The following is a 20,955-nucleotide window of genomic DNA, read 5'->3' as shown; positions in this document are numbered from 1 at the left end:
GATCTACCTAGAGATATAAGCACTCTGAGATGGCTAAAGTTGTATTCACAGAATAGTCCAAATCCATTGGTAGGATAGGGGATTCCAGCATTGAGGCCCTAGTTACACTGAGTGGACACTGTTTGCACATCCAAGGTCATACTCTAGCAACAGGCACTCTGTTGTGGCACAAGATTACCCGGTAGACCGAACAAATGATTCAATGATGTTCTCAAAATAAGGAGTAACACTGTTCATTATATGAGTATACCATTGTTTTTGGTCACATGAGCCTTAAGTTTCATGAAGTTCAGTGAAGCAAGTCAATGTCAAGTTCACATTTTAATTAACATTGTTCATTAATAAAAGATACATTAAACTGTTTATATTTAAATTTGTGTAGTGAAATTCTTATACATATCTTTGGCTCTTGTAGTCAAGTGAGTTATCACATTGGGGTAGAATTATGAAGCATTTAGTCTAGCAAAAGTGGTTCTAACCCTCTGCCTATGAAGTGGTAAGGAGGTCTTGGCCAGGGTTTGCCAGCCTATGCCTCTGTTGCAGCATTAAATAGTCGGTTCTGATATACCCATGACACACAAGCCCTGTTGTGAGAGGCCAATTTGGACTTGGTTAGCTCTTTGGTGGAAATAACTGAGCAGTTACATCTGCAGATTGGCATTCAGTCATCTGTGGGCTTCTCTTCAGTACTTTATGTGTATCGACTACAAAGCCTTGGTAAGACCAACATGTATGATGACATCATGTTCATCCTGGGCTAGGGAATGCAGTAAGGCACATGAGGAAAATCATCTTGATAAAGAGTCCAGTGACAGGTCAGTAGTAGGCCAAAGCTGTTGGACAGAGGCAGCATTACACAGTCAGTGCTGATTTACCCGTCACAGAAGGCCTGTTGTGAGAGAGGTCAAACTGGTCTCCATTAGCTCACATTTCAAAAGTGGGAAAGGTCTTGTGCTTTTTAAAATAATCACTTTTAAACCAAAGACTTCCTTTGGCTGGGAAATTGTCATAATGAGTCCGACCAATCAAGCAATTGGCCTTAAAAGTACAATGTAAACATCAGAAGGTTTCTGCAAGAATACATTTAGTGCTGAGATTGTCGAGCTTGGAGGAGCCCCTGAAACATGGGCAGGAGATGCTTCTCGCTAATTGTAAACCAGATGCAATCAATGAGATCCTGATCAATTAGAAGAACAAATCAGTCAGATTCAACCCAAAGAGGCTTTTTTTCTTCTGCTCGGTACAGAGTTTCTTGAAACAGTCCACCACCGATTTGTTACAGTAACCGAAGAATGCTTGCTCTGCTCTTTGAAGGACAATGTTCAAGTCCAGTGCTCCCTGCAAGCTAAAATCACATGGTGTGCTGTATTAGAATAAAATGATTACGCACACTATAAATCATACAAAGCAGGGGATTGGTCCGAGAATGGCCTATAAATCATCCAAAACATAGAAGAGTAGAGCACAGGTACTGGCCCATTATCCCATCATGTCCACAACAACCCTGATGGCAAAGTAAACTCATTCCATTTGCTTGATCATGGTTCATACATTATTCCCAGCATATTCTCTTCCCTCTATTCTCTGTCTGTCCATGAGTTTGTTTAAATGCCTCTTAAACATTGCTATCATATCTGCTCCTAACACCCTTACTTCTCCCCCCCTCCAGCATGTTCTTTGGCCAAACCAACATATTATATGGTTGCAACATCACTTTATAGTCACTGCCTCAATTGATGAAATCAAACATAACATACACCTTCTTTACCATCTTATCCATTTATATTATCACTTTCAGGAAGCTATGGATTTGTACCCCCAGATTCCTCTGTTTATCACTCTACATGTCTTTGAGGATATGAAACTTACGAGTGTATGCTAATTGCAAATCCACTAGTTGTGGTGGCTGGCATGTCTTCATCTGATGGTGCACCACTCTACTTTTGTGGTACACTTCTACAGCCATCTGGGAGTGTCATGGAACAGGCCTCCTTGATCCTGTTGAGATCCAACGCTGGCCCAGACAAGTGTTGAGAACACCAATGGCTGAATATTTTGAAACCACCTGACTGATTCAAACCAACTGTTTTTTTAAACAAAGGTTAGCTGCTGGGAAATCTGAACTGAGATGGGGGAGGGGGAGGAGAGAGAGAAGGTTGAGGATGGAGGGAGGAAGAGAAAAATGAGGGAGGATGTTGTAATATTACCTATTTGTAAACTGGATGAGTTGTACTTCATCAGTACATCGCAGCAGCATTTCTCTCTTCTCCAGGAGGATTGCAGCACAGATGAAGAGTTCAAAGGTGTAATCGGCATTCGCCAAGGGCATCTCAGGCCTGACTTCACCTTCTGCATTTTCAGAAAGAAGGATTGTAGATGAGCAGGAAGTGAAATTAAACGTCAGTCGATCTCTAAAATAGTCCAATTTTAATTGTTTTTATATTTCTGTCACATGAAGCCGATACTTAGATTAAATTTATAACTAAACTTTTTTTGCATCAGAACAGAGAAGTTGAAGAGAAGATTTAATAGTTATTTTAGATTGTGAATAGCTTTAATCCATTGTACAGTGAAGAGTTCGTAAGATGGTTTGTGTTAATGTTTTGTTGCATGGAACAGGTGCAGCGGAGTCATAGCATCTTTTAAGCGATAAATATTTGAACCCCAAGAAAACACAAGATTATGGAAACAGAGCATTCATTCGAGTAGCATCAGCAAAATGCCAACTGACACAATGGGTAAAATGGCCTCCATTTACAATATAATCATAATTTTGTTCATCATCCTAATCCTTTTTAAAAAGTTGAACACGGTATTTTAAATTTTATATGCACTTGCAGAATTATAGAATTAGACTCAAAAATAATTTGTTATGAACTGTAGTGCACTGCTTGAGAAGTGAATGAATAATCAGGAAGATAAAAATATTTAAGGCAAAGAGGAAAGGACCAAGGGGATGGGATAATTGGAAAGCACGTTCAAAAAGCAGTACTCCTGTAATTTACTATTATATAGTGCATTCAGAAAGTATTCAGACCCCGCCATCTTTTCCACATTTTGTTACGTTACAGCCTTATTTTAAAATGGATAAAATTCATTTTTCTATCATCAATCTACACACAATACCCCAGAATGAAGAAGCAAAAACAGGTGTTGCAAAAAAAATTTTTGCAAAGTAATTAAAAATAAATAACTGAACTATCACATTTACATATGTATTCAGACCCTTTGCTATGACACTCAAAATTGAACTTAGGTTCATCCTGTTTCCATTGATTATCCTTGAGCTGTTTCTACAACTTGATTGGAGTCCACCAGTGGTAAATTAAATTGATTGGACATGATTTGGAAAGGCACACACCTGTATATATAAGGTCCCGCGGTGACATAGAAACATAGAAACATAGAAATTAGGTGCAGGAGTAGGCCATTCGGCCCTTCGAGCCTGCACCGCCATTCAATATGATCATGGCTGATCATCCAACTCAGTATCCCGTACCTGCCTTCTCTCCATACCCTCTGATCCCCTTAGCCACAAGGGCCACATCTAACTCCCTCTTAAATATAGCCAATGAACTGGCCTCGACTACCCTCTGTGGCAGGGAGTTCCAGAGATTCACCACTCTCTGTGTGAAAAAAGTTCTTCTCATCTCGGTTTTAAAGGATTTCCCCCTTATCCTTAAGCTGTGACCCCTTGTCCTGGACTTCCCCAACATCGGGAGCAATCTTCCTGCATCTAGCCTGTCCAACCCCTTAAGAATTTTGTAAGTTTCTATAAGATCCCCTCTCAATCTCCTAAATTCTAGAGAGTATAAACCAAGTGTATCCAGTCTTTCTTCATAAGACAGTCCTGACATCCCAGGAATCTGTCTGGTGAACCTTCTCTGCACTCCCTCTATGGCAATAATGTCCTTCCTCAGATTTGGAGACCAAAACTGTACGCAATACTCCAGGCGTGGTCTCACCAAGACCCTGTACAACTGCAGTAGAACCTCCCTGCTCCTGTACTCAAATCCTTTTGCTATGAAAGCTAACATACCATTTGCTTTCTTCACTGCCTGCTGCACCTGCATGCCCACTTTCAATGACTGGTGTACCATGACACCCAGGTCTCGCTGCATCTCCCCTTTTCCTAGTCGGCCACCATTTAGATAATAGTCTGCTTTCCTGTTTTTGCCACCAAAATGGAGAACCTCACATTTATCCACATTATACTGCATCTGCCAAACATTTGTCCACAGTGCATGTCAGAGCAAAAAGCAAGCCATGAAGACGAAGGAATTGTCCGTAGACCTCCGAGACAGGATTGTGTCGAGACACAGATCTGGGGAAGGGTACAAAACAATTTCTGCAGCATTGCAGGTCCCGAAGAGCACAGTGGCCTCCATCATTCTTAAATGGAACTTTGGAATCACCAGGACTCTTCATAGAGCTGGCCACCCGGCCTTACTGAGCAATCGGGGAGAAGGGCCTTGGTCAGGGAGGTGACCAAGAACCCGATGGTCACTGATAGAGCACCAGAGCTCCTTTGTAGAGATGGGAGAACCTTCCAGAAGGATAACTATATCTGCAGCACTCCACCAATAATAATAATAATAATATATTTTATTGTCATTGCACATAAGTGCAACGAGATTTGGGTTTGCAGCTTCCATCCGATGTCATAACTTAAATGGATTCAGGCGTTTTATGGTAGAATGGCCAGATGGAAGCCACTCCTCAGTAAAAGGCACATGACAGCCCGCTTGGAATTTGCCAAAAGGCATGAGAAACAAGATTCTCTGTTCTGATGAAACCAAGATTGCACTCTTTGGCCTGAATGCCAAGCGTCACGTCTGGAGTAAACCAGGCACCGCTCATCACTTGGCCAATACCATACCTACGGTGAAGCATGGTGGTGGCAGCATCATGCTGTGGGGATGTTTTTCAGCGGCAGGAACTGGGAGACTAGTCAGGATCGAGGGAAAGATGAACGGAGCAAAGTACAGAGAGATCCTTGATGAAAACCTGCTCCAGAGCATTCAGTACCTCAGACTGGGACGGAGGTTCACCTTCCAACAGGACAACGACCTTACTAAGCACACAGCCAAGACAATGCAGGAGTGGCTTCGTGACATGTCCTTGAGTGGCCCAGCCAGAGCCAGGACTTAAACCCGATCGAACATCTCTGGAGGTACCTGAAAATAGCTGTGCATCGATGCTTCCCATCCAACCTGACAGAGCTTGAGGGGAACTGCAGAGAAGAATGGGAGAAATTACCCAAACACGGGTGTGCCAAGCTTGTAGTGTCATACCCAAGAAGACTTGAGGCTGTAATCGCTGCCAAAAGTGCCTGAGTAAAGGGTCTGAATACTTATGTAAATGTGATAGTTCAGTTATTTCTTTTTAATTACTTTGCAAAAATTTCTAAACACCTGTTTTCACTTTTTTATTATAGGGTATTGTGTGTAGAATTTTGATTAAAAAAATTAATGTAATCCATTTTAGAATAAGGCTGTAACGTAACAAAATGTGGAAAAAGTGAAGGGGTCTGAATACTTTCTGAATGCACTGTATGTAATTCACAGAATCAGTAGAGTGCAGCAGAGGACGCTGTTTAGTTTGAGGTTGTACCAGCTCTTTTACAGACGATCTATTTAATGACAGCATCCTACCCCTTTTCCACAAGCCCTGATACATTTGCTTATTCATTTACCATTTGCTTATGGAGGGTAGTTATTGAATGTGTTCCCATCAGGTGATCCAGATTCTAATCACTTGTATAAAACATTTCTTCATTTTGTTTCCTCTGGTTCTCTAGGACGTCTGAAGTAAGGACTTCTACATGTCTGTGTCCATGCCTGTGTCATTGGATGTCAGTCTGTTGGTGTCTCAATGTGTAACTTAACATGTACACCTGGACTGATTACAGCCATAGGGTTGAAGACAAATGTTGTATAATCTTTATTCTCTTACTGGCCCTAGCTTGTCTTTGCTTCTTCCATGAGATTCCATCGCTCTTGGGATCACAGTGGGGTGGTAGGTGAGGGATGGAGAGAGGAGCTGCCTGGTCATGAAGGGCCAACGGCCACAGTATAAACTTTAAGGGAAGCACCCGCTGAGTTCTTTTGCTGCTGCACCCGCTGAGTTTCCCCAGCATTTTTGTGTACCGGCCACAGTATAAAGCTGGTCTTTCTCTGCCCAGCCTCTAAGCAAATTGCAGTCAAGTGCTAGGTAAAAGTGTAACTTAGTAATACCCTGTGTGACAATGTGGGGTCCGAGGATTTCTTAACTGTTGACAAACAGGCACAAGCACAGTGTAGACTATGTGGCAGATCACTAACACAGTCTCGACTATGTGGCAGATCACTAACACAGTCTGGACTATGTGGCAGATCACTAACACAGTCTGGACTTCACTGGGGACTCACCTTCTCTTTGGAAGCGAGACATCCTCTCCAAGTCTCGTGCCTTTTCTGCTTCAAGTGAGTTTAATTCAAGATGGTGACTGCTGAGGATCTCAAACAGACAAATCGCCTCGCTGTGTTCAAACTCCCGCTGAAATCCCAGGAACAGCCACCTGTGGACAGGGAAAGGAAGGCAGTGTGAGAGGTGCAATAGCTTATATTCAAAAGCATTTTGCACAGAATATCATTGGCAAAGAAGACACTGTGGAGAAAGACTTATGTTATTTTATAGTCACGAGCCTCCTCCACTCCCATTCATCTCTTCCTATCAGTATAACAAATCTATTCCTTTGGCCCTGATGTGTTTTTCCAGTTTCTCCTCGCAGAGGGAGCAAATTCTACATTTTGATCACTGAAGAAGTTTATTTTGAATTCCCTACTGGATATTTCAAAGTTATTTATCACCTCCTAGCTCAGGTCTTTCCTGCTGGTGGAATCATCTATTTTATGGCAGTTCTTTTGCAAACAGAATGATTTGAAGAAACAAACTAAACAACAATTGAAGAGAGAAACAAAGTGCTGGAGTAACTCAGTGGGTCAGGCAGCATCTCTGGAGAAAAGGGATGAGAAGAGATGACTCCCCTTCCCATTGCCATATTGACCTCTCTGTCCTGGGCCTCCTCCACAGTTCGCATCCTCGTATCTCTTCGCTATCATCTCTTCCCCAGCCAACAATGGGCAATTATGGGTCATCTGTGGCCAGCCCTGCTTTGTTCTGGCCCTTTCCCACCTCCTGTTCTCACCCCTCTACTTTCAGTCTGAAGAAGGATCCCGACTCAAAACATCACCCATCCTTTTCCGCCAGAGATGCTGCCTGACCCGCTGAGTTACTCCAGCACTTTGTGTCTATCTTCGGTATATACCAGCATCTGCAGTTCCTTTCTATATATTCTACATATTCTAATTAGAATATGTAGAAAGGAACTGCAGATAGAACTAAAATAGATGATTCCAACAATTGAAATGGGTTTTCCAGCTATTGTGGCAATCATTATCAACTGTAAGCATGCAAAATTAATGTTTTAACACTTTTCTTTTTTCTTTTTTTAAATTTGTTTATTTTATTAGAAGTTAATACAATACAAAACAATACAGTGGCACCTAATTTTAGGTGCCAACTATGTCATACCGTAATCCATTCTATGTACAACCTCTAGGTTTATGTTATGAGAAGGAAGTAAGCAAGACAAGAAAAAGAAAACAATAGAAAGGGGAAAAAGTGGAAAAATAGATGGTAGAGAGTAGAAAAACGTGAAGTGTGTATATAAAAAATAAAAAAATAAAATAAAAAAGAAAAGGTGGAAAGTAGAAATAGAAGAGAAAGCCCCTTAAAAGAGAATTTTTCAAATCTATATTCGGAGATGTAAATCTATCCACGTCATGAACTGGTTTTAACACTTTTTATGGAAAGATTCCAGTTTAACTAATAATAATAGAGATGTTTTAATCTTCAAGCAGCATAACATCAATAGGCAGCAAAATATTCTTCCTTTTTTAGAAATGCTTCACCTCTAAAGAAAGGAAGTACATAATTAGAGTGATGCAAATTGATGGAGAATGCATAAAAGTAAATTTGTGAAATAATAATGGTGGAAGATAACTGTGCAGTCTTAAAATGTTTCCTCCTTCATTCCAGCTAATTTGAATAGTTTCACAGCTAGAAAACATTCATATTTATGGCAATAATGTCAGTGCACAACCTATGCATGGAGAGAAAATTCAAAAGCAAATTGCCCAAAGTCCTAATTATTCTCTTACACCCTGTCAGCAGGGCAAGGATTCCTTTTCCTAGTTAAGAAAAAATACTAGTCTGTTTCTGGCCCATTCAATGTTCAAGATCAGCCCTAGACCTGATGGATGGTTGTTATTAACTTCCCTTGGAGCATAAAAAGCAAATGGACTGGTTGATGTCCAATGTAGCAGACAAATGCACACTTACAAGTCAAAAATGGACATAGATGACTTAAGTATGCAAAGAGAAGATAAATGAATGATGTATCCTCCTCTGCATCATTTTTGCAAAAGTGGTTTGCCTATTACAGGAATTTTCTTTAATATAAAGTATTTTGGTTTTGTGCACATGAGTTTAATCTTCAAATAATGCACTTTTTCCCCATAGCTCTTTTGGATAACAGATTAGTAGTTATGCTTCTATACACATTTTCAAATGACTCTCTGTTACAAATTACTGAGATGGATACAAATTCAATGGCGTATAATCGAGATCATTGCAAAGATTTTCCTATAAGGGTGGTGGAAACAAAATGCCCGAGAAATTTTCGAAGCACAAATTTGAAATAGAAAATACTGTAGTTCTTTAAGGGAAGCACAGAAGAAGAGCAACTTAAAATTAACCTTTTTCAAAGTGTCAATTGGGTGGCACGATGGTAGAGTTGTTGCCTTACAGCGCCAGGGACCCAGGTTCAATCCTGACTGCAGGTGCTGGCTGTATGGACAATAGACAATAGGTGCAGGAGTAGGCCATTCGGCCCTTGGAGCCAGCACCGCCATTCAATGTGATCATGGCTGATCATCCTTCCCCCATATCCCCTGACCTTCTCCCCATATCCCCTGACCACTATTTTTAAGAGCCCTATCTAGCTCTCTCTTGGAAAGCATCCAGAGAACCCGCCTTCACCGCTCTCTGAGGCAGAGAATTCCACAGACTCACCACTCTCTGTGAGAAAAAGTGTTTCCTCATCTCCGTTCTAAATGGCTTACTCATCCTTAAGCTGTGGCCCCTGGTTCTGGATTCCTCCAACATCGGGAACATGTTTCCTGCCTCTAGCGTGTCCAAACCCTTAACAATCTTATATGTTTCAATGAGATTCCCTCTCATCCCTCTAAACTTCAAAGTGTACAAGCCCAGCTGCTCCATTCTCTCAGCATATGAAAGTCCTGCCGGGAATTAACCTTGCACTCCCTCAATAGCAAGAATGTCCTTCCTCAAATTAGGGGACCAAAACTGCACACAATACTCCAGGTGTGGTCTCACTAGGGCTCTGTACAACTGCAGAAGGACCTCTTTGCTCCTATATTCGATTCCTCTTGTTATAAAGGCCAACATGCCATTCGCTTTCTTCACTGCCTGATGTACCTGCATGCTTACTTTCATAGACTGATGTACAAGGACCCCCAGATCCCATTGTACTTCCCCTTTTCCCAACTTGACACCATTTAGATAGTAATCTGCCTTCCTGTTTTTGCTACCGAAGTGGATAACCTCACATTTATCCTCATTAAACTTCATCTGCCATGCATCTGCCCACTCCCCCAACCTGCCCAGGTCACCCTGCATTCTCATAGCATCCTCCTCACAGTTCACACTGCCACCCAGCTTTGGCTCATCTGCAAATTTGCTAATGTTACTTTGAATCCCTCCCATTCCGAATCCGACCTTTCTGTCCTGGGCCTCTTCCATGGCCAGAGTGAGGCCCACCGTAAATTGGAGGAGCAGCACCTCATATTTTGCTTGGGCAGTTTACACCCCAGCGGCATTAACATTGACTTCTTCAATTTCAGGTAATCCCTTCCCAGCTCTCTCCCTCAGCCCACTGTCTCCGCCTCTTCCTTTCTTCTTCCCGTCCCCCCCACCCTCACATTAGTCTGAAGAAAGGTCTCGACCCGAAACGTTGCCCATTTCCTTTGCTCCATAGATGCCGCCTCACCCGCTGAGTTTCTCCAGCATTTTTGTCTACCCATTCACATAAGTTCTGTTATCCCACTTTCCTCACCCACTCCCTACACATTAGGGGCAATTTTACAGAGACAAGTTAACCTACAAAGCCAATGCATCTTTGGGAATGTGGGAGGAAACCCACACGCTTGCAGGGAGAATGTGCAAATTCAACACAGACAGTGCCCGAGGACAGGATCGAACACAGATCATCTGGCGTGTGATGTCCATCTCCCTGTAAATGTGATCAAAAAGATTAGATGTTTAAGAAAGAACTGCAGATGCTGGAAAACCCGAAGGTAGACAAAAATGCTGGAGAAACTCAGCGGGTGAAGCAGCATCTATGGAGAGAAGGAATAAGCGACGTTTTGGGTTGAGACCCTTCTTCAGACTGATGTCTGGGGGGGGGGGGGGGGGAAGAAAGGAAGATTAGATTGTCATTATCAAATTATTACTTGTGGGAACATGCTCTGCATAAAAAATCCATTGTATTTTCTGTGTGATAATAATGTATATATTTCTGAAGCTCTTCATTGGGACATCCTGATGTTACAAAACGTTAGAAAAGCACTCCAAAAATACACGTCTTTCACTTCATGCATGAAATTAGAAATGGTAAATCGGGAAGTCATTGTCAGAACAGCTTGTTGAACTTTAAATAAAAAATATTCATTCTGTTTTTTAAGGTTGCTGTCAATTTTGAAAAGTGGACCTGTCCTCTAATGGGTTATTTATTACTGGCCAGTATATTATTTGAAGCCTCTACACTTTACAACAATAAGTTTTTGTGCCTCAGCTTTACGGAAATTATAGTGGTAATGGAAGCAGCTCAAAGAAGAGAAAAAACAAGTTCCATAATTAAGAGGAATATACAAGTAGTGTGGTATCTGTTCTAAGGTTCAGAAGGGGATTTCTTCAAAGCCCCAGCTTGCTGAATCAATTGCCTTCTCTGACCCAATAACACTGGGCACAAAGACCAAGCAGACGATGTGGTAATGTACTGAATTTTACACTACGGAAACAGTTCATCCAAAAAAACTAATTCCGTAGGTGTTTGTGCTCCACATCCATTGCCCCAGGTCCTGCTCCATCTGCTCTTTCTTTCTCACTCACTTTCTCTAAATGTCAAAAACAAAACTAAGTGCTGGAGTAACTCAGCAGGGCAGGCAGCATCTCAGGAGGACATGGATAGGTGACGTTTTGTAGATCCTCACTCACTTCACCTCCTCTGTGATTCTTGCCACTCTTCTGCCATGAGACCCTTTCTCTGAATGCCCCTACTTTGCTCCCCGTGGGAGTGTTCTATATTCTCAATGCTTTTGGGGTAAATTTCTCTGGCTTGTTAGTATTGGCTCTCATTCCCCTCCCCTCACATATCTACTATATCCATCCTACAAATCACTTCATAAGGTAATAAGACTTTGAACAAAGAGGAAGCTCACTGAACTTTATTGCCTTCCCTCACAGTGGGAAACGTTGATTCCGCTGTGTGGGGATGTTCATGTTAAATTCTATCGTGTATTGTGCTCTTTTTATTCGTATGGCTGTATGGCAACTCAAATCGCACTGTACCAATTGGTGCATGGGACAATAAATGTAACTTGAACTTGAATATAGTTATCCTCACTTTTCTATTTTCTAAAGTGCATCAGCTTTTTTTTTCTAAAGTGCATCACCTTTTCAGATAACTATAACTACCCAGCTCGGGTGACACAGTGGCACAGCTAGCAAGGCAGCTGCCTCACAATAGTAGAGACCTGCATTCAATTCTGACCATGGGTGCTGTCTGTGGGGAGTTTGCATGGTCTCCCTGTCACCATGCAGATCTCCTCCCAGTGCTCCTATTGTCTTACCTGTGACAGAAGGTGAGGCCATTCAGGTTATCTCTCAGGAGATGTGCATGAAGCTCCGAGTCCAGTTCCTTCAGGAGCTCTTCCTCCAGTCCTGGTAACAATTGGAAGAAATTGGTGGTCAATTACAGCAAATAAAATTTAAATGATCAGGCTGGTACACAGAACCATGTGGTTGAGACATGCCACATTACACATTACCCAAGAACAGCCATTTACCCCCTCAACCCTATTAATCCATTCATTTCCCCCAAGATACAATCAAGCAGCGAAGTTTATGGGTCTCTCCAACACACAATACTCCATTATCTGTGAGGTGTTTTATCAAGTTCACAAGTTATAGTAGAGTTAGGCTTTTGGTCTACTGATCATGGCTGATCTCTGCCTCCCAATCCCATTTTCCTACCTTCTCCCCATAACTCTTGACACCTGTTATAATCAAGAATTTGTCTATCTCTGCCTTAAAAATATCCACTGATGGCCTCCACAGCCCTCTGTGGCACAGATTAACTACCCTCTGACTAAAGAAGTTCCTCCTCATCTCCTTTCTGAAAGAACACCCTTTAATTCTGAGGCTATGACCTCTGGTCCTAGACTCTCCCGCCAGTGGAAACATCTTCTCCACAACTATTCTATCTATGCCTTTCATTATTCTGTAAGTTTCAATGAGGACCGCGCCCCCCCCCCCCCCCCCCCCCCCCCCACAACCTTCTAAACTCCAGCGAGTACAGGCCCAGTAGTGTCAAATGCTCATCATATTCTAACCCACTTATTCCTGGATTCATTCTTGTAAATCTCCTCTGGACCAGAGCCAGTACATCCTTCCTCAGATATGGGGCCCAAATTTGCTCACTGTATTCCAAATGCGGCCTGACCAGAGCCTTATAGCATTACATCTCTGTTTTTGTATTCCAGTCCTCTTGATATAAATGCTAGCATTGAGTTTGCCTTCCTTAGTTGTAAGTTTTAAGATTGTAAAAAGCATTTTATATACGCATTGTTGCTCAGGCAGCTCCATCAGTCTAAAGAGGAGGCCTACAGGAGCGGGGATGCAGACCTCTACAGGCAGGTCAAGTACAAGCTGAGAAAAGGAATCAGAGTTGCCAAGGAAAGGTACTCTGAGAAGTTGAGGAGCAAGTTCTCAGCAAGTGACTCTTCTTCAGTTTGGAGGGGCTTGCAAGAAACCACCAGCTAAAAGAGGAAAGTCCCCCGCTCTTTGGACAATCGTCAGCTGACCAACGAAATGCGACACTTGTCGCTTTACCACCCCCCTTGTCTCCATCCAAGGACCCAAGCAGTCTTTCCAGGTGAGGCAGAGGTTCACCTGCACCTCCTCCAACCTCATCTATTGCATCCGCTGCTCTAGGTGTCAACTGCTCTACATCGGTGAGACCAAGCGCAGGCTCGGCGTTCACTTCTCCCAACACCTCCGCACAGTCCGCATTAACCAATCCGATCTCCTGGTGGCTCAGCACTTCAACTACCCCTCCTATTCCGTATCCGACCTTTCTGTCCTGGGCCTCTTCCATGGCCAGGGTGAGTTCCACCGCAAATTGGAGGAGCAGCTCGCTTTTCGCTTGGATAGTTTACACCACAGCGGTATGAACATTGACTTGTCCAATTTCAGGTAGTCCTTGCTTTCTCCCTCCTTCCCCGCCCCTTCCCAGCTCTCCTACAGCCACTGTCTCCGCCTCTTCCTTTCTTCTTCCCGCCCCCCCCCCCCACCCCCACATCAGTCTGAAGAAGGGTCTCGACCCGAAACGTCACCTATTCCTTCGCTCCACAGGTGATGCCTCACCCGCTGAGTTTCTCCAGTACTTTTGTCAACCTTCGATTTTTCCAGCATCTGCAGTTCTTTCTTAAACGACCTGAATGAGTTCTACTGCAGGTTTGACAAGCAGAAACATAACCCTGGTACCCCCTGCCCCCTCCCCAACCAACACTTCACACCTACTCACAGCCTGACCCCAGTCTGCAAAGACTGGACCCTTCCTGATCCAGGATGGGGGGGAATCTGTCTACAGACAGGAAGTGACACAGCTGACATCCTGGTGCCATCGCAACAACCTGAAGCTCAATGCTCTTAAGACAGTGGAATTGATTGTAGACCTTAGGAGAGATCCCCTCCCCTCACCCCACTCTCCATCAACAACACCAGTCACATCTGTGGAGTCTTTTAAGTTCCTGGGAACCATGATCTCCAAAGACCTTAAATGGGAGGCCACCATCGACTCCACAGTCAAAAAGGCACAACAGAGGATGTACTTCCTGCGGCAGCTGAGGAGCACAATCTGCCACAGGCAATGATGGTCCAATTCTATACGGCCATCGTAGAGTCTGTCACCTTCTCCAGCATGGTCTGGTTTGGCTCAGCCACCAAGCATGACATCTGGAGGCTGCAGCAAATCGTCCAATCAACTGAGAAGGTTATTGGCTGCAACCGTCCCCCCATTGACGACTGTACATTGCAAGGGCCAGGAAGCGAGCGGGCAAGATCTCTGACTCCTCTCACCCTGACCACAAACTTTTAAATCACTTCCCTCTCAATAACCAAAAATCTGTAGCCTCCTTTTTTCTCTGGTATTTTTTTTAATTCACATGTTTATTCGATAATGTTTTATTATTAATGTTTTATGTGTCATTCCTAACTAGTCACCGTATGTCATGTTGTCACTTGCGGGCGGAGCACCAAGGCAAATTCCTTGTATGTGAATATACTTGGCCGATAAACGTACTCATTCATTCATTCATTCATTCATTCATTCATTCATTCATTCATTCATTTGCTGTAATAGAGTGCTACATTATCATCACCTTTTGGATGATTTAATTTCTGCTGAATTCCCCATATGATTTATTAGTGACCACCTTGTATCTATGGTCTCTAGTTCTGATCTTTCCCACAAATGTAACATTTTCCCCAAAGATCTGATTAAACTAAACAACGTTAAAAATGTTTATCAGGCTGACCCAGCAATCTCTTTTTTACAAAAGAGAAAAAGGCAATACAATTCAACATATATGACCAATCCTTCTTTCTTTAATTTTGTTCAAGAGAGTTAGATATAGCTCTTAGGGCTAACGGAATCAAGGGATATGGGGAGAAAGCAGGAACACGGTACTGATTTTGGATGAGTGGTGCTGGCTCAAAGGACCGAATGGCCTACTCCTGCACCTATTTTCTTCAACAAACTGCTCCTCATCCAGAGAGAAGACAACTCAAAATCTAACTTTCAACTCCTGTTCTCGAACAAGACCTGCCATTTATTTTCTCTGAAGAAATTTGTTATAGTTTGTTAATAGGGTCACCCACCGTTCAGTCAATTTAAACTAATGTCTTAATTGTTAACAGCACTGGTTAAAGTGGAGATTGCTGTGACTTTGGAGCCCCATGAGCAAAACACATTGACATTGATTCAACACATTTAATTAGGTCCCAGCCTAGCTGTTAATAGGAGGACATGAATCATTTCAAAATCATCACAAATTGGGAGAATATTCAGCACTAAACCCACACACATACAGCAAAGTGTTGCACTTGTGGTACACAGCAGGGGCATTCTCTGGATTCTAGTATCTTCTACATCTGTGATTTTAATTACTCCATCATTGCTGGCAAGCCTCAATTTGCATAGACCCCAAGCCCTGACATGTCCTTCCCAATTCTTCTTAAGATGCTCTTTAAAACCTACCTCTCCTGCCTAGTTTCTAGGTTTCATCTGACAACATCATATCGGTGGATGGTTGACTGTGTGAAAGCCAGTATGCTATTGATATTGGTATGGGTTTAACTTTGTCACATGTAGCAAGATACAGTGGAAAAACATTTGCACAGCTGGATGTAGTATATACCAGATCACCAGAAGATGGGTTTGTCATACGAAAAGAGAGTAAACTGATTGGGCCTGTATGCTCTTGAATTTACAGAAATGAGAAGTGATCTAATTGAATTACACAAAATTCTTAAGGGATGTGACTGGGTAAATCTGGTGATATTTCCTATGGCTGAGATGTCTATAAACTTCTCAGCTGTTATCAGGCAACTGAATTATCCTACCACAATCAGAGAGCAGTGCCGAACTACTATCTACCCCATTGGTGACCCTCGGACTATCTCTGGTTGGACTTTACTGGCTTTACCTTGCACTAAACATTAATCCCTTATCATGTACCGTGCCCTCCATAATGTTTGGGATAAAGACCCATCGTTTATTTATTTGTCTCTGTACTCCACAATTTGAGATTTGTAATAAAAAAATCACATGTGGTTAAAGTGCACATTGTCAGATTTTAATAAAGTCCACTTTTACACATTTTGGTTTCACCATGTAGAAATTACAGCGGTGTTTATACATAGTCCCCCCATTTCAGAGCACCATAATATTTGGGACACAGCAATGTCATGTAAATGAAAGTAGTCACGCTTAGTATTTTATTGCATATCCTTTGCATGCAATGTCTCCTTGAAGTCTGCGATTCATGGACATCACCAGTTGCTGGGTGTCTTCTCTGGTGATGCTCTGCCAGGCCTGTATTGCAGCCAACTTTAGCTTATGCTTGTTTTGGGGGCTAGTACCCGTCAGTTTTTTATTCAGCATATAAAAGACATGCTTATTTGGGTTCAGATCGGGTGATCAACTTGGCCACTCCAGAATTAACCATTTTGATAGCTTTGAAAAACTCCTTTGTTGCTTTAGCAGTATGTTTGGGATCATTGTCGTGCTGTAGAGTGAACCGCTGGCCAATGAGTTTTGAAGCATTTGTTTGCAATTAAGCATATAGGATGTGTAGGATATAGAATCATTAGAATTCATTATGCTACTAATGCATTCATTATGCTACTACCATCAGCAGATGTATCATCAATGAAGATAAGTGAGCCAAAACCTTCAGCAGCCATACATGCTCAGGCCATAACACCCCCACCACGGTGTTTCACAGATGGGGTGGTATTCTTTGGATCTTGAGCAGTTCCTTCTCTCCTTCATACTTTGCTCTTGCCATCACTCTGATATGTTAATGACAGTAATCCTAAGATTTTTGCCTCCACCACAGTGAGGAGGTGTTTGGAGGATACACTGTGGTGGTGTTAATTTGTGTTTATTGTTGTTTATTATTGTATGATTGTATGTATGACTGCAGGCACGAAATTTCGTTCAGACCGTAAGGTCTGAATGACAATAAAGGTAATTTAAAAAAAAAATCTGTCCACAAGACCTTTTTCCAGAACTGTAGTTGCTCTTTTAAGTACTTCTTGGCAAACTGTAACCTGGCCATCCTATTTTTACCGCTTACCAGTGGTTTGCTTCTTGCAGTGTAGCCTCAGTATTTCTATTCATGAAGTCTTCTGCGGACAGTGGTCATTGACAAAGCCACACCTGACTCCTGAAGAGTGTTTCTAATCTGTCGGACAGGTGTTTGGGGATTTTTCTTTACTATAGAGAGAATTCTTCTGTCATCAGTTGTGGAGGTCACCAGTGCTCTCTTTCTTCTTAATGATGTTCCAAACAGTTGATGTTGGTAAGCCTAAGGTTTGGCTGATGTCTCTAGCAGTTATATTCTTGTTTCACAGTCTCATAATGAATTATTTGACTTTCATTGGCACAACTTTGGTCCTCATGTTGATAAGCAGCAATAAAAGTTTCCAAAGATGATGGAAAGACTGGAGGAAAGACTAGATGCTGAGAGCTCTCTTATACCTGCAATTACAAACGCCTGTGATGCCATGTGTCTCAAATATTATGGTGCCCTGAAATGGGGGGACTATGTATAAACACAGCTGTAATTTCAACATGGTGAAATCAAAATGTATAAAAATGGCCTTTAATAAAATCAGACAATGTGCACTTTAATCACATTTGATTTTTTTCTAGTACAAATCTCAAATTGTGGAGTACAGAGGCAAATAAATAAATGATGGGTCTTTATCCCAAATATCATGGAGGGCACTGTATGTAAACACTGTAAATGGCTCGATTATAATCCTGTATTGTTTTTCGGTACACGGGACAATAACCTGAACTGAACTAGGGGGTTACGGTCTCAAAATAAGGGGTCAGTCTTTCACGACTGAGGCTAAAACTTTTATTCCCCTGGAGGAGGATGGTGAATCTTTTGAATTTTCTCCCTAGGGAACTATGCAGACTAAGAGCTATGGAGCCATGCAGACCATGTACATTTAAAACAAAGATTAATTGATTTTTTAGATATTATGGGAATCAGGAAATACAAGGTTAATGTAAGCAAGGTAACAATATGATTTTATATGAATCATAGAGCAGGGACTGAATGGCGTACACCCGTTTTTATTTCTTACTTCCTGCAAATCAATTTCAAGCAAACAAATCTTTGGTTAACTAACTGGAATGGGTAATTTTCTCAATGGTAAATGCAACGTGATTCCAATTAAAGCTGGGCAAAACAGCATTAACAAGAACAAGATACCTCAAGGCTTAACCATGGTTGGAAATTAATTGGGTCATCCAAGTGTTCTTCCAGGATTATGCTCAGTTGCCCTCCAGTGTCGACTCCACCAGAGTGTGTGAGGCCAATGGAAAGAGCCTCTCTTAAATGTGGCTGGGATATTATGGAACATTTCTGCACCTTCTTGTGATCCATTAACCCCACATTTGTGAGAGGGAGGGGGCACAGGGAATGGGCTGAACAATTTGTTCAACAGTCCCTGACCCAGATAATTTAAAAAAAGTATTGTGTCTTTGACAATGCAGCTTCAATTCATCTGCTGCTGATTTATCCCCAGTACAGAGTCCATGCTCTAGACTTCATAGTCCTGAATGATCTGAAATTGTTTGACAATTATCTGGCCACAGTCATTCAACACACATCTTCAACCTTTCTCTTCAACAGTTTCCTGTCCCCATCTGTTTCAAGGAAACCTCCATCTTCCAGTCCCCAGGAAAAGTAAAGTGACCTGTCTCAATGACTATTACACAATAGCTCTATTAACCATAATGAAGTGTTTTGAAAGATTGGTAATGGTCCACATCTGGATAGCACCAACACAATCTTTAAGTTTGCCAATGATACCACTATCAGTCGGATCAACAATAAAGTACAGGAAAGAATCAAGAATGCTGTGTCTTAATGTCAGAACACATATATCAGCAAGATAGAGCTCCAGCATATTGATTTTCTTAGGCGTCTCAGGGCATGTCCATGAGGATTGTCTTTAACTTCTACAGATACCGGATAGAATGTATTCTGACGGATGTATCCGAGTCAGGTATGGCCAATGCTCTACTCTTGTTCAGCTGACCCCCCAGAGAATGGTAAACTCAGCCTAGTCCATCAGAGGCTCATCACTTTCTTCCGTCCAGTCCACCCTCACAGTGTTTTACATCCCTTTCCCAGAGGTGCTGCCATGTACTCTAAAGTCTACCTCACTTGGTTATTCTCTTATTGCATTTAAAACAATTTTTGGACTACTTCAGACTGCAGGACAATCCTTGCATCATTCTGCTACTATGAATTCTTATTCTTGTATCTATCATTACCATGTATACTGTGTACTGTGTGAGCTTCACATGAACAGGGCATTTCACAGCTGCCTGAAGTAAATGACGATAAAGTAACTAACAAAATACGATGGAAACAACAACCGAGATCAGCCACAATCAGGCTTCGTTAGGAGCGGCACTGATATCTGCCCGTGTTTATAGCCGGACCAGAGCTACAACAGCGGCGGCGCAGCGCTGAATTCACCGCAGAGCGGACAATGCCTATCTGGATCGCCATTTGGAGCTACAGAGCGTTGGGCCGCTGCTCCAACATTGTGGAGCTGCGGTTTGGGAGAGCTTCCAACGCGGGCGGCACTGGCCATCATCGTGGAGTCCTGGGGCCCTTTGCCGAGGGTTGCCAGTGTTGCATCTCAGCTCAGCGCGGCCTGCGGACTTTGGGAGCCGCGGACTCCGGTAGGAGGGGACCGACTCTGATGTCCAGGCCGCTGAGAATGTCCCCCAGCCCCGACGTCCGACTTACATCACCCCGGCGAGCGGGCCTGAACATCGGGCCGCCCATAGCGGAGACTGCGGAGGGCTTGGGGAGGCCCTGACCACGGGTGAACATTGGGGAACATTAGAGGGAGATGACTGACTTTGGTGCCTTCCCTCACAGTGGGAAACTTTGATTCTGCTGTGTGGGGATGTTTTTATGTTGAACTATATCGTGTGTGTTGTGTTCTTTATTTTTATTGTATGGCTGTATGGTAATCACATTTCACTGTGCCATCTGGCACATGTGACAAATAAATGTATCTTGGTATCTTGTGAACAGGGCCCTTGCCTAATAGCCGACATTGTCCCCTTATCAGGCAAGGTTGGCAAAAAAAGTGCTGGAATGACTCAGCAGGGCAGGTAGCATCTCTGGAGAACATGGATATGTGACGTTTCGGGTCCGGAACCTTCAAAAAGTGGGTGTTGGTCAGAAGATGGCAGCACGGTGTCCAAATCTACAACTCCAGCAAAGCCCATCCACCCCCATATTATTCTCATGTTCATGTATACTAAATCAAGGGACTGATAAAGATAATATGGTGCCAAGGAGGTGAAATTTGGGCAGGCATGAGAGCATAACCACGGGTCAGTGACCGGAGTCAGAAGATTTTGGGTTTAAATCCCACTTCGAAGGCTTCAGCACAAAAGTCTTGGCTGATGTTGCAGAAGGCAACATCATTTAGATGAACCGTTAAACAGAGATCTTGTATTACCATTCTAAAGCACCCCCCCACCCCACCAATGTCGTGTTTCAATATTTGACCCATGGCTGATTGCTTCATAGACTTACTGATTTTCCTTATCAACCCTTCTTCTTTGAAGTCAGAAGCAATTTTCTCAAAGTAGAAACTGCAGCACCAGTAAGCATCCACTTCGGAGTCTAACACCTCCAAGAAGCGACTAACTAAGTCATTCATGCCTTGAGCATAACTAACATCTGAAAGATAGAGGAGAAAATAAAACACATATTA

The 20,955-nt window shown here is 42.6% G+C and overlaps 1 protein-coding gene across 1 annotated transcript in view; it reads right to left on the bottom strand.

The window, feature by feature from the left end:
* Positions 1-308: 308 nt before the first annotated feature.
* The window catches only part of LOC116971563 (TBC1 domain family member 17-like), a 44,383-nt gene continuing 23,736 nt past the window's right edge, over positions 309-20,955 (bottom strand). The window contains exons 6-10 of the mRNA XM_033018797.1: positions 20,775-20,921; positions 11,976-12,066; positions 6,411-6,559; positions 2,208-2,349; positions 309-1,345 (exon numbers count right to left, since the gene is read on the bottom strand). Of these exons, the coding sequence (XP_032874688.1) occupies positions 1,186-1,345; positions 2,208-2,349; positions 6,411-6,559; positions 11,976-12,066; positions 20,775-20,921 (689 nt within the window). The 3' untranslated portion in view covers positions 309-1,185. The remainder of the gene's footprint in view (positions 1,346-2,207; positions 2,350-6,410; positions 6,560-11,975; positions 12,067-20,774; positions 20,922-20,955) is intronic.

Source organism: Amblyraja radiata, chromosome 3 (assembly GCF_010909765.2).
Source record: "Amblyraja radiata isolate CabotCenter1 chromosome 3, sAmbRad1.1.pri, whole genome shotgun sequence".
Classification (NCBI taxonomy): domain Eukaryota; kingdom Metazoa; phylum Chordata; class Chondrichthyes; order Rajiformes; family Rajidae; genus Amblyraja; species Amblyraja radiata.
This window is presented reverse-complemented; position numbering and strand designations above follow the sequence as displayed.